This window comes from Augochlora pura, chromosome 11 (genome assembly GCF_028453695.1).
Source record: "Augochlora pura isolate Apur16 chromosome 11, APUR_v2.2.1, whole genome shotgun sequence".
Classification (NCBI taxonomy): domain Eukaryota; kingdom Metazoa; phylum Arthropoda; class Insecta; order Hymenoptera; family Halictidae; genus Augochlora; species Augochlora pura.
Genome location: NC_135782.1, coordinates 6,219,019 through 6,231,803, shown reverse-complemented (window position 1 = coordinate 6,231,803; position 12,785 = coordinate 6,219,019). Strand labels below are relative to the sequence as shown.

General features: G+C 43.0%; 2 protein-coding genes across 3 annotated transcripts; both read right to left on the bottom strand.

Moving 5' to 3' along the window:
* Positions 1–689: 689 nt before the first annotated feature.
* LOC144476816 (uncharacterized) lies at positions 690–3,609 on the bottom strand. Its single transcript, XM_078194070.1, has 3 exons — positions 3,595–3,609; positions 1,895–3,447; positions 690–1,611 (listed from the first exon to the last, which is right to left on the bottom strand). Exons 1-3 carry the CDS (start codon positions 3,607–3,609, stop codon positions 969–971), a joined length of 2,211 nt encoding a protein of 736 aa, XP_078050196.1. The 3' UTR covers positions 690–968.
* A 1,321-nt stretch (positions 3,610–4,930) lies between these two features.
* Ir8a (Ionotropic receptor 8a) lies at positions 4,931–11,540 on the bottom strand. 2 transcript variants are annotated; one of them, XM_078194068.1, is made up of 16 exons: positions 11,298–11,540; positions 9,903–10,055; positions 9,481–9,684; positions 9,242–9,408; positions 8,721–8,912; positions 8,415–8,585; positions 8,145–8,342; positions 7,833–8,054; positions 7,473–7,572; positions 7,236–7,413; positions 6,981–7,164; positions 6,791–6,912; positions 6,571–6,718; positions 6,332–6,501; positions 6,123–6,244; positions 4,931–5,906 (listed from the first exon to the last, which is right to left on the bottom strand). In XM_078194068.1, exons 1-16 carry the CDS (start codon positions 11,380–11,382, stop codon positions 5,626–5,628), a joined length of 2,697 nt encoding a protein of 898 aa, XP_078050194.1. In that variant the 5' UTR covers positions 11,383–11,540; the 3' UTR covers positions 4,931–5,625. The 2 variants fall into 2 exon arrangements, with proteins under 2 accessions (XP_078050194.1, XP_078050193.1); XM_078194067.1 differs by having other exon boundaries at positions 6,123–6,501.
* Between the last annotated feature and the right edge of the window lie 1,245 nt (positions 11,541–12,785).

Sequence of the window (12,785 nt, the reverse complement as noted above, 5' to 3'; positions counted from 1 at the left end):
GATGGTGGTGCATTTCGTCGATCCTTCCTGGCCGTTAATTTTTTTTCTAATCGAGAAGAGGTGTGTTACGCGATACTAGAAAGCAGTATTCGTTCCAGCTGATCGCAGGCATAACCCAAGAAAATAATAACATCGATCGACGAGCCCAGATGGTTTCTTGTCGGACAAATGAACCCGGTGCAAAAAAACAAAGTCTCTTGATGTGGTATTATGATTTTATAGGGATCAGTGTTTCCGTCGGCCACCGTTACCCAACCATGACGTAAAACTTGGATTGTCTTTGGGAACAATGACTGTAACGCGTATCGTCGCTTTCTTCACGCGAATTCCAGCTAGAACCGTTCTTTTTTTTTCCCCGCAGACAAAAACGGGAACACCGTGTACCCCGTTTCGCAAAACGTGTTTGGCAACGTATATTTATGAGCTGGCGACGAAATCGCGTTCGATCGACCGCGATATTTATTCGCAATGGTTGGCCGTTCCTTCGAGAAATTGACTTTTCCATTCGTCGATTGTGTGGGAACAATTTAATCACGTTTAACGATACAGCTTAGATACTAAATAACGCTCGCTGCTACTTTTCCTCGGTTTTACTTGACCCTAGATTTAATTTCTATGCAAGAGATTCGGTCAACAAGCGTCGATTTTGGGGAACGCTAAAAGCATTTTGTGCTACGCTGATGGGACCACAAATATTAATCCAAATGAAGTATGAAATATACAATTTCCAGCTATCGACAGGCACCTCGAACATCGTGCCGCAATTCCTCCGCAGATTTCGACGAGGTCAACATTTTTCAAAAGAAAAGGTAGCTTCTACTTCCTAAGGCGTGTAGCAACACGCCCTAAATCATTCAGAACACCACGGCGTTCAGTTTTCCCAATAAAAAATTCCCAAAGAACGCGCACGATTCGAATGAACGCAGTCTTCTAATTTCGCTGCAATAGGTTGCAAAACTCCTTCAGCGTTAATGTGCGCCAGCCGCAACGGACTTGTCGAACTCCTTCTCGTACTCAGATGTGTCTAGCATGTACGCTGGCAGCGTGAACCCCAGTACTTTATCAAATACCGGCATGGTCTCGGCAACATAAGCGTAGGCGTCGACGCCCTTCGTTTCTTCCTCGGATTTCTGATTTTCGGAAGAGTTATCTTTCACCTGACGAACCTCGGTAGCAGCTGCATCGGAGTCCAGAGCAGAGTCATCGATGCGTCTGTCGACGATCGACGATCTGGGCACCTTTCTGGTAGGCTCGACATCCTCTTTGGATTCAGTTTTCTCGGACTTGTCAGCGTCCGAATCCCCAGAGGTAGAAAACGCGCATTCTTCTTGACGGAAACCTTTCTCGTCGACGCACTGGTAGCAGGTCATCTTATCTCTCATCAACTTCTTGCAGTTGGATCGGTCTTCTTTCTGGAAGTCCTGTAGAACTTTCCTGATCTCCGCTTTCTTCTCAAAGGCGTCGTAGAACCGCTGATCCACCGGCGATTCTGTAGATGGCTGTTCCTTGGTCTCCGATTTGGACTCGCTGCTGGAAGGGACCTCACCGTAGTCTCTCTTGGGGCTGTCAGTGTTCTTGTAGGCTGCTTTGTCAGGTGTGAAGTCGTAGTACCTGTTGGAGTTGATGTTTTTAGCACAGTGTGAGTATACAAATACAATAGGATAAGTGCATTTGTTCGCAAGTGTTAGTCAGGACATGAGTCATGGTAAAGTGCATCTATAGACTTTAATGTAATGCTACTTAAATCAAGAAGATCGACTTAATTTGCCCTCTATCATATACAATATAGAGATAAATAAATTGAACATTGCGAATGAAGACATTTTTAAAAAATTAGGACATTGCTCCTAAATCTTACAAGATAATGATCAGAATATCTCTAAAATCAACAAACCTGCCATCAAAGAAAGGTTCCTTGGACTCGCTCTTCTCAGTCTCTTCCGTTGACTTGTCCTCAGACTTGGTAGGGTTGCCGAACGACTTGGACTTGGTATAGGCGAACTTCTTCTCATTGGGCTTGTACTTGTAGGAGCACTGTTCCGAGACGGCTCCAGTCTTGGGGTCCTTGCACATGGTGCAGGTCATGGAATCCTTCTCGACCTCCTTGCAATTACTAGGTTCGATGCTTTTAGCGATCCTCTCGGACTCGGACTTAGACTTTTCATAATCGGATAGAAAACTTTCGGCATCTCCTGACTTCTGATACCTGGCTTTTGGTTCCTCCCGGTCTTTAAAGTAGCTGGAACCAGACTTCTGGTAAAAGTCTTCCGGGGCTGAGTAGTCTTTGCTGTAATCAGGCTTCTGCGAGTAGCTACTTTTATAAAGGGGAACTTGAGTAGTAGTGGAGTAGTCCTCGGACGGAGCTTGTTTGTTACCAAAACTCTTGGATCTGGAGTACTTGTAGACCTTGTCGTCGGGCTGGTAAGCGTAAGAGCATTGCTCCGACTTGGATCCTGTTTTGGGGTCCCTACAGATGGTGCAGGTTTTAGAGTCCTTCTCTACCTTCTTGCAATTTGATTCGCTAGCCTCCTCGCGCTGCTTTTCTGAGTCCTCTTTCTCCGATGCTTCTCTGACCAGTTTCTTCTCGGAATAGTCTCTACTAGGTCCCTCTTCATCCTCATCCTCATCCTCTTTGTTTTCAGGATTCTTGTAATCCGCGGACTTGCTGTAGGAGAACTTCTTCTCCTTGGGATTGCTGACATAGGAGCACTGTTCGTACTTGCCGTTGCTCTTCTTGTCTTTGCAAACCATGCAGACCATCGAGTCCTTCACCACCTTCTCGCATTCCTCGTCCTTCATCTTGTACTCAGACGGCACATCCTCTGTTGCATCTGAGAAGATCTTATCACTGAATCGGTACGGGGTGCTCATACTTCTATAACTCTTGCTCTTGAAGTCGTCCCCAGAGTTGGATCGTCTGAACCTGAAGCTAGGCGGCGGTTCTAGCACCTTCTCCACCTTGCTAGTCTCTGACAACGGTTGGGACACGTAGGAGCATTGCTCGTATGTGGATCCATTCTTCGGGTTCTTGCATTTAAAGCAGACCAAGCTATCCTTCGCATTTCTGTTCTTACTGGCCCGCTTGCTCTTGCTCTCCTGGCAGTAAGGCACCCCAGACTTCAGCACGATGTCCTTATAGAGCGGAGAGTCCTTTTCTCTGATTGTGTACACTGGGGATATAATCTTCTTGTAGTTCTTATCTTCTCTGGGCTCCTTTTTGAAGTTCGCTGCGAACCAGTCTTTCGGAGGCTCGTAGGAAGATTCATAATCCGGCTGTCTCTTCTTCAAGGCTGAGAACGGACTGTAGGAGGACAAATGCTCGGATGATGCGAAGTCCAGGTGGTCATCGCTGGCCCAAGAGTGGTCTTCGCTGGGGAATGAGTCGAATAGGGCGGGGTTGAACGTTGCCTGAGCTGAGACCAAGATGGTCGTTAGTGTGAAGCACACCTGGAATTTGGGAATAAGATTGGTTCGATAAAATTGTTTTTAAAGTATTAGGATCAGCAAAACGGGAGGAGCAAGTTTTGTTGGTAATGGTATTGCCCATTGCCAGTCTTTATCTAATATTACGTGATGTTAATAAACAAAGAGGACCTTGTAGGAGGCCATGCTGCTAGTCGATCCAGAAGCTAGTTTCCGGTTCTGGCTCGAAGAGTCACATCACTTTCCCATGAAGTGATCTGGGTACCGTTCGGAGAGCCTTTATATTGACTTGGGGATCCGAATGGACTCGCCCCACCATACTGAGATCACGAGGATCGGAAACATTTGAATCAGAGACCGTAAAACAGCGCTGGTGTCTGATCGACCGTGGTGGCTGATAAAACTATCATTTTTGCGTCGCACGATGCAAAAAGGGTGACGGCTGCTGCACGCAAACACCCGACACACTCGAATTGCGCTTTTACTATTAAGTTTCCTGATACGGGTTCGATATAGTATAATTATAAGCAAGAGAAAATCGTGTGTTATAGATTTTCTTCTTTTCATTTGGAGGGTTGACAGTATCAAAATTAAATTTAAAATAAATTGAGATTGCAAGAATTCATTTTTCTCATTTACGTAATTAGTAAACTGTGGATTTTATGCAGCCATTGTAAGAATTAATCAACAATATGCAAACTGAAAAGAACAACATTCACTTGTTAAAATTATTGTGAGAAGAATTTTTACTTGAAGTTTGCTAGTAGTATACGGTGCTGATCATTTTGCATAAAGATTCGCAACCTAGTGATTAATTTTAGAAGATTGGAAGGTTAGAAAGTAAAGGAACGATTGTCGTTCTTCTTGTCTACATCTCGTTAGAGGATAGTTAGAGTGATTCGTGGTTTTCACAAATTGGATAAAAGGGCAATATCGACTCGTGACTGTGGCAAAACGTCGTGGATCGAAACGACACAGCCGAACGATCGCTGTCTTTTCGCTTTCATTTGCGCGATTTCGTCGCCGTGGCAGATGAAAAACTCCAGAGATGGTGGTGGTCTGTCAATCTGGTCGATTTCAAACGAGGTGTCGTTATCGATCGAAAGAAATTCTGATCGCTGGTAACGAGAAATCGACTTTCCTTTACTAGCAAGAAAATAAAGACAACTCGATTTTCAAATTCTGCACAGGTGCAAGGACTGTCGCGTGTCTTACAATTTAGGAAACAGGCTACGATTATATAAATTTAGGATTGAAGAAGATAAAATTTGATTCGTTAAAACATTTCTAAGGTAAATAATTTAGAGAAATGGATCCACTGAATTTAAAAAATCGCTTTCAATAAAGTCACTTTGGTTTGCGAGTTTGCCAAATTTTAATGATCGTAAAAATCGTAGTTCAGGAATTTCGATTACACCCATGATCGATTGTATAACGACTTCAGGAAACAGCGTCGTCGCAAACCAATCGACTCAGGATTGTTTCCGACAGATTGGGAGAGGCGTGAAAAATCGGCGGAGCAAACGGTTGGTGTTGGCGTTGTGAAAGAGTGAAAGACACCGACCGTGTAGAAAATTTATTCGCGATCCCGTTCTTCTGTGGTAATGTTTATTAACAATGCCCGGCCTGAGGACGCGATTCTCTGTACAGATTCATTTTTCTATACGCTTTACCACTCAGAAATCTTTCAGAGGAAGCTCTGCCAATATAAAATTAAATATTTCACGACCTTATGTATACATATACCAACATAACATAAAACACCTCCGAACTGTGGTTTACGATTTTAAAGAAACAAAACAGATTGTTTCAGCTGTGTTTCAATTGTTTAATAAAATGCTAGTGATCAACAAGTTACCCTAATATTACCAAACTGATTTCATCACATGGAAAAGAAGCTTAAGAACAAAAGTTACTCGAAATGACACGTTGTTTCATGATCAAAGTCGCATTGTCAAGTGATATTTAACTGTACATTATAGATTCTCAAAAGAACCAAAAAACACGTAAACCCTTTGCAATTCTGAACACCGGATGAAACTTTTTTTATTCTACGAGTAAGACATACAACGTTCGCCAGATGAGTGTGGTAGCGTAGAAATGGACGTTTTGTTTCTATTTTCGTAAACAAGTGTTTGCGGGTTGTCGACCCGCGTGAAAGTCTGCCGTCTAACGATCTTTGCATATTCGTCCTTTGAACGATCACTCTTTGAAGGGAATTTGTCGCGGATAAACGGAGATGTGGGACACGTGAAGAGGGTTCTTCGACTTCTCGAAAAACACGTTGGTCGGGGCTGGTTTCAATTGTAGTTTCGACGCTATCGTTTGCAGTTTCTTCTCATTTTCGGTGCTTCTCTTCGTCTTCTTTTTGTCCTTTTGCTTCTCCTGCTGCGAATCGTTTTTCTTCCTGTAGTAGATAACCTCGCCAACTAGTGTGACCATTGCCAGTGCGAGGCCGAAAAGGGTTGCGATGAACACTCCACCTGAAATTGCATTGGAATTTCGTTTCCAATTTATTAAATTAAATCTAAAAGTTGCTTGTCCATGGTAATTGGTCAGTAATTTTATAAGAATATAATTTTCAGAAAATGATACACGAAAGTTCCTATCATGAGTTTTTATCACCTTTATCCCTACACAGGGAATTACAAACTTTGGAGCTAAGAATTGAATGTATTAATTGAATCTATTCATTTCACCTAAGCTCTCGAGAGTTATGCCTTCGTTGTCGTCAGAGTCCAAGCACTGTGCCTTCAGCGACTGGTTCCAGTACTTCGAAGTCAGAGTCTCGAAGTACCTGTCTTTCTGCAGGTCCAAGATCCTGGAACCAATTTTAGCCAGAACCACTTTAAAACATTGATATAATACATTCATAAACAAATCGATACACAAATGTCTTGCTGCGTACCTTCGGCTGATTTCTTCCTGCAAGTGGCTTCCCTGTTGAACAGCGATTGCATAAGGCTGTTCAGCGAACACCTCGCCAACCTCCGTCAGATTGCAGTTCCTCGTTACTTCATACTTGATCTCCGACGAGTCGTGGATGAAAGCAAACTCAGAGCTCTCGCTTTCTATCACCTGGAACAACGGCAAAAAGTCGACGATTTTACTGCGATACTATCGAAAAACGTGGATGATCGTTCGCACCTTTCGAAAGCCTTCCTCGGAGCTCTTCACGGGACCAACCTGCATGATCGCTTGCAGAATGTGACCGTACTGCTCCTTTATTGGGTAGTCCCACACTCTGTACTCTGCTTGGTCGCTGGTACTGTTCAAGGTGATCTCCTTCCACACGCTAGATAAATTTTCAATTAAACATCCAGGGTATTTCCCAAGGCTTGGTAATTTCTCCACTAAGTTCACTTACGTATACAGCTTGAACTCGGCTTTCTTCATGTTCTTGAAGTACTGATGAACGCTCGAGTTCGCTAAAACGGTGTAATTTATCCTTGACTGTCTCGCCAGTTGCTCCAACGACTGCACTGGTGTCTGCATTAACGAATAAGACATAAGTACCATACGTTTAGCGAATGTCTAATTAATTATATGCAACAAACCTGCATTCGTTCGACGGTGAGGAAGGCAGCTAAGTTCGCTGTGAAGGTGGCCAACATCAGGACCACGAAGAGCCAATAAGCAGCCACGAGGGTCCTGCTGGACAGAGCTTTTGGAGCTTCACCACCTCCTTGAGGCGTGAACGACGTCAGCGCAAACCAAAAACTCTCCTTCAGTGTGAAATCCCTACGGAGAAAGTTGGAAATAATTCCAAGAAGCAATTTTATGCAAAGATCTTTATTAAAAAGAATGCAAACCGGCAAGGGTAGGGATAGAGTCGTTTGTTGTTCCTTGAACTGTAAGGGGAATACTTGTCAAGGATCCAAATCATCACAGCCGTCAAAGTCAACGCCCCCACGATGCTCAGCCAGACTTCAACTTTAAGGACCGTCATAAACTTGAAGAGAGACGGTTTGCGGACGGGTTTCCTCATCACTGTCAACGAGGAACTGCAATTAATCGATCAATACTTATCTATACATACGAGTTCTTACCAATTAGTATGCCGGACTGTTCAAAGTAGGGTGCGACGAAATCAATGACTTCCTCGCGTTCTGACGTCATTGTCAATGATGCGACCACAATGTCGGTTTCCTGTGTAATATTTTTTATTTAGAATAGTTGATACTTAAATTTCAGAGATATTACTTTCTATTCAGCCTTGCGAATGCAACCCGTTGTGTACGGCTCTCGAGACGGTAACTTTATCTTAGGGACTCAAGTATACTCTTGAGATACTGAAGTATACTATATCGTGACGTTTATGATAGTATGTTGATTAAAATTAATTTCTGAGATGCAGTAAATTAAATCAAATCGAATAAGATCTAGTTAATCTTTTTAACTATGCTTACCCCCTTCGCAAGGTCACCGATCAGACCGTCCCACTGTCCATTAGACAATTTCTTCCCGAATTGTCGATCCTCCGGTATAACTAGATCATAATCGAACTGCATTTCTTCGGATAATTTCTTAATGAAATCGATGCAGTAGCCCTCCCAAATTTCCTTTCCATTTTCATCCCTCATGGCTTGTCCGGTGGCTGGATCCAGTTTGGGAATTGTCCAAGGAACTGACTAATATAATATTAAAACTTATATTATAAAATATATACGATAAAATAATAATAATTTTTCTTATTATTAATAGAGGCATTCATCAATTACAGGTGCAATCCCAATGCGGAAGAATCGTCTCGCAGGCTCTATTTTCTTCCCATCGAGTTCCTTGATCTTGCTACGTCTGGTCCAAGTGGCTAATTGCTCCAGATCACTATTCTTCAGGACCTCTACATCAATTTCCGATTTGTACGTGATAAGCCGTTTATCAGACCAGTACTCAAACGTGTCGTTCCCTCCTAATTTCTACGTCCATTAATAATTCACCTTAGTCTTGTAATCAAATCAATGATAGTAACACGTTTAACTTGAACTTACAGCGAGCAAGTTCTTGTTGAATGCTTCAGATGTGACGTTCGAAAACGTTTGAGTTCCATTCGTCGGCGAACATTGAACTCTTCTAGCCGCCACGTTGACCCCCGACTTATAAAGGTCGCTCATCAGGCTCACTATGAGAGCCAACAACCGTTTGAAGTAGAAGTTGAATATCTGCAATAGATAAGAGCAAAAATATTTCAGTGAAGAAATTCTCCTACGAACTTTCAATTGGCATAAACTAGGCAATTATCTTGATAGGTCTGTCAATTCTTCTCACAGAGCATTTCTCCAAAAATTGTCATTTACTTCAACATCAGAAGGACAAGTGCAAGATGGGTCGCCTATCAGCCGACAGCAGACTTCCGTTTTCATTGCCAGGATCGTGACGGAGACGTTTAGCGGCAATTCTCCGTCGACGTACTTCGATGCCTTGTAGTTATTGTCGGTGAACACCAGGTTCCAGATTCCGTCCCTCTTCACCAGTCCTCCTTGTACGGCCTTTAACATGTTTCATCATTTCAATTATACACATTCGCTCAAAGAAAATTCTACAAGTAATAAGACTGTAATTAAACGTCACGATCTATCGAATCAGTTTCTTTCCGAGTTATTAATAATCAAAGTCGACCATACTGTTTTCCTCGCGATATATTGTATCATGTTCTTTTTTGACTGTCCATTAGGAATTAATAAATGAAACGACAATCTATAAAGGTCACGTTGATTTTCGAGCAGCGAAAATTATTTTATCTTCATACACTGCGTATTTAGAATAAAATTCTAAGGGAAATGTGACCACGTAAAGAATTTGGGAAACGTCCTCTCACCGTCTTGAACAACTCGTCCATCTTGGAAGTGCTGGCGTAGATCGCGTAGTATGACGGCGACGGTCTCATGTTCCGTATCTTGGACACGGTCTTCTCCGTGAACTCGTCGATCACGACCAATCGGATGATCGAGTTCCCGATCAGATAGTACAAGCTCTGGTTCAGTTCTGAAAGAATCGGTTCGTTTAACGAGCAGCTGGGTCGAGGACGATCGCGCGTGAAACGACGAGACAAGGTACCCCTTTCATCCTCGAAGATCAAACCGACGTCCGTAGCGTTCTTCATCATCAAGAGATCGTCGATCGCCTGCACGTACGTAGTGATCTTGCTATCCCCTCGCTTGTATATTATTCCGTTTTCGTCGGCCACCGTGCGAAGTTTCCCCCAACCTGTCCAAGTCATGTCCAGCACGATGGTTACTCCTTTATAAAAGGCCTCGCATGCTGCAAGTTGATTTTTAACCGTCAGAACATCAGAGCTTGCGACCTTCATGGGGAATTATTATTTCAAAATCGATTTAACCTGTTAACTGGATATGACGAAATTATTTGGATTTGCAAAGTTTCATTTTTAGCTCCAAACATCATTATAGTGTTTTGAACGTATAGTGAGTTGAACGATTTTTCCCAGTTAACAGGTTGAAAGACGAAGTTTTCGGGACCTTTCTCGAAACTGGCGGCGATGTTCACTCGATCCACGATGACGAGAGAAATGTTGACGAGAATAACATCGTCTCCGAAGTTCTTTTCAGCCTGTGGTACAGCCTCGTTTATGACGTTCTTGAGAGGCTCGTCCGGTTCCTCTATCACTATCACTGCGGTAAAGGAGGATGTAGAACTCGGCGATCGTTAAACATCCATAAAGAAAATTTGTAAATGACTTCGCGAGACCATGACATTATTAACATTATTAAATTCTACACTATCGTGTAATATTCATACGTGTTACGTGCAAATTTACATTACCACGAGACACGCGACATCGCGGCAATCTATTCGAATGATAAACATAAATTGGTTTGAACTGATCGTATCTAATCGTGCATTAATTATCTGCACATGCCACATCGGCGCATCATCGCGAGAAAATGCACACTAATCGATGTAATAAATCGCAATAAAAGTAGTGCCATCGGCGACGTAATTTTCATTGTTACATTATAATATTCGGTAATTATTTCACGCGACACCCTCGTTACACGTTGCCCGCACGTGCCGTCGTTTCTTCGTCACGTGCCCCCTTTCTTCTTTCTTTCTGTCAGCATTGATACAATTCGTGTCAAGGGCCAGGGACAATCGGCGCAGCAGATTGGCTAACTTTCAGTCAGACGGTTCCCATGAATAATCGACTAATAGTGCGGCAAGTTTACATATCGGAAACGAATGAAACTTTAATGCGAGCCATCAATGTTCGAGCTGCATAATCGATAAACGCGTTGGGCTTGCCAATAAACAGTTCGACTAATTTTCGTAACAAGTATCGTTATCGGAATGGCCCTCCTCCTGTCGCGGCCTTTTTGTTTCGAAAAATTAGCACATGTGTGCAGACCAAACTAATAACATTTTAGCAAACTATAGACAAATATAGCACTAAAGAAAATTTCATAGGTGTTTAGACCATAAGTTTTGAAGTTAAGAAGTTAATTTTCCATAGGTGTATTAAAGACAATTTTTATTTTGTCATTCTGTCTGTACTGGACCGTTCACTATAACGCAATGCCTTCAAAATACACGTTTTAGAGTAAATAATCTGCAGAACCCAGTAAGATTCAACCTGTGGCTTTGGCAAAGCGGCAAAGCAAGCCGTCCCGAAATAACGCCTTTTAATAAATCAACATAACATCAACGCGCGAAACGAGCCACGATAAATCACTGTTATCTAACATTGGGACAGCGAAGTTATTGCAAAATAAGTCAGAATCTAGATGGCCATCGGCTAAACACTTTTCCAAGCGATAAATCATGGTCGGCTAAGCGGGGACGTTGACAGGCAACGCGCACGTAAACGAAGGCCAAGAAGCTGGAATTACGATTGAAAAATGATACCGAGGACTTACTTATGGTTATGGCCGTTTGACAGAAGGTGGACCCGAGGAACGTAGCGAGAACCAGGAGGGCAGCGTGTAGCTTCGTCGCCGACATTGCGGAGAAACCGAGTCGGTTAGGCCAACGAGCAGGCAACGGTTGTATTCCGCGGAAACCTGAACCGGGGAACCTGGAGGACGACGTCGACGCCCGACGACGCCTGCGCCGGCAACGAACATAGGCGAAGGGGGTCGGCTGCTTATGCTTATGAATATTGTACCGGCGCCCATCAAATCGCGATCCTTTATTCCCCGTGGATGCACTTTACCTACATGGTCGTTCGAGTCAGCCGGAACAAAGAAGCCGGCCCCGATGTGACATCCTGCCACGCGAACGTCTTCCACGGGTCATCGATTTATCGGCGAATCTGTCGCGTCATCGCGACGACTACCATGGATTGACGAAACTCTGACTGTACAAAATTGATGGAAACTTTCCAATGGATCATACTACATGGTACTGGGCACCTTGAGAATTTAGAGAAATAATAGACATCATAGCATCGATGGGAAAAAGAACTTCTGTGCAGGATAACATAGAAGTCCAAAATTGTGCCTTTCGATGGGAACACTAAAGAAAGACTTTTGGTTCTAATTGTAGGCTAACAAAAGAAAACTTCAAGCACTTATATCAAAGATTGTATCCAAAATGGCACCTTGCCCTTTCGATGAGGATATGAAAGAAAGACTTCCAGACACAAACTAATAGCGTATCAATAAAGTGTATCTTCTGTTGTTTCTATAAAAGGGGATGGAAAGAACTAAAAGATTTAGGATAAAATCCTACTCAAATAAGACAAAAGATAAGTGTATACTTAAAATGTACATTTCCCTTTCTTAAAGTGAATATTTCGCAACATAATTCTTCGTTGAAGATGCAACTCTAAAAATAATCTAACTTTACAAGAGAACGTAACGTTATCAAGATAACGCAGGATAAAAGGCAACGTTTAAGAAACGATTAGTCGTTTACACAAAGGGTGCAGTGAATAGACTGCAGCGTAATGTGCAAATAGATTGATCGCAACAGTCGGCGATTCTATCAGGCAGTTGCTAAGTCGCATTTGCGATATTGAATAATTGTAATTGTAAATGGACAGACCGGTATCAATGAATTAATCGTGGAAACGTGTTGGACTCGATGTCACGCGGCGTTTGCAACCGCGCCACCAGTTTTCCCGTGCAATAAATGATCGATACGCATATTATTGATTGGCGTGCAGGTTTCCGCGACGGTCGCATTCGCTTGCAGAACGGACCGGAAAGGCGAAGCCTACAATCTCGAGGTAATCGTTTACTGAAAACGCCACTTTTCTAATCGATAATTGATTCTATCGCGTTGACGCGAACTGGAAGCCCATCGGTCACCGATGACCGCCATTTTCCTTCGCGCGGACACCGGAAAATTCAATCGGTTCCCGGCGTGTCGCTATTTTCATGGCCGGTGAACGATAAAACGTC

Excerpts from the sequence above, each read along its gene's own strand:
- Ir8a (XM_078194067.1), bottom strand. The coding sequence starts at position 11,382 with ATGTCGGCGACGAAGCTACACGCTGCCCTCCTGGTTCTCGCTACGTTC. Across the intron at positions 7,573-7,832 it reads TCGGTGACCTTGCGAAGGGG|GAAACCGACATTGTGGTCGC; the intron begins GTAAGCATAGTT and ends AATATTACACAG. Across the intron at positions 6,502-6,570 it reads CCGAGGAAGGCTTTCGAAAG|GTGATAGAAAGCGAGAGCTC; the intron begins GTGCGAACGATC and ends CCGTTGTTCCAG.
- LOC144476816 (XM_078194070.1), bottom strand. Across the intron at positions 1,612-1,894 it reads GAACCTTTCTTTGATGGCAG|GTACTACGACTTCACACCTG; the intron begins GTTTGTTGATTT and ends CAACTCCAACAG.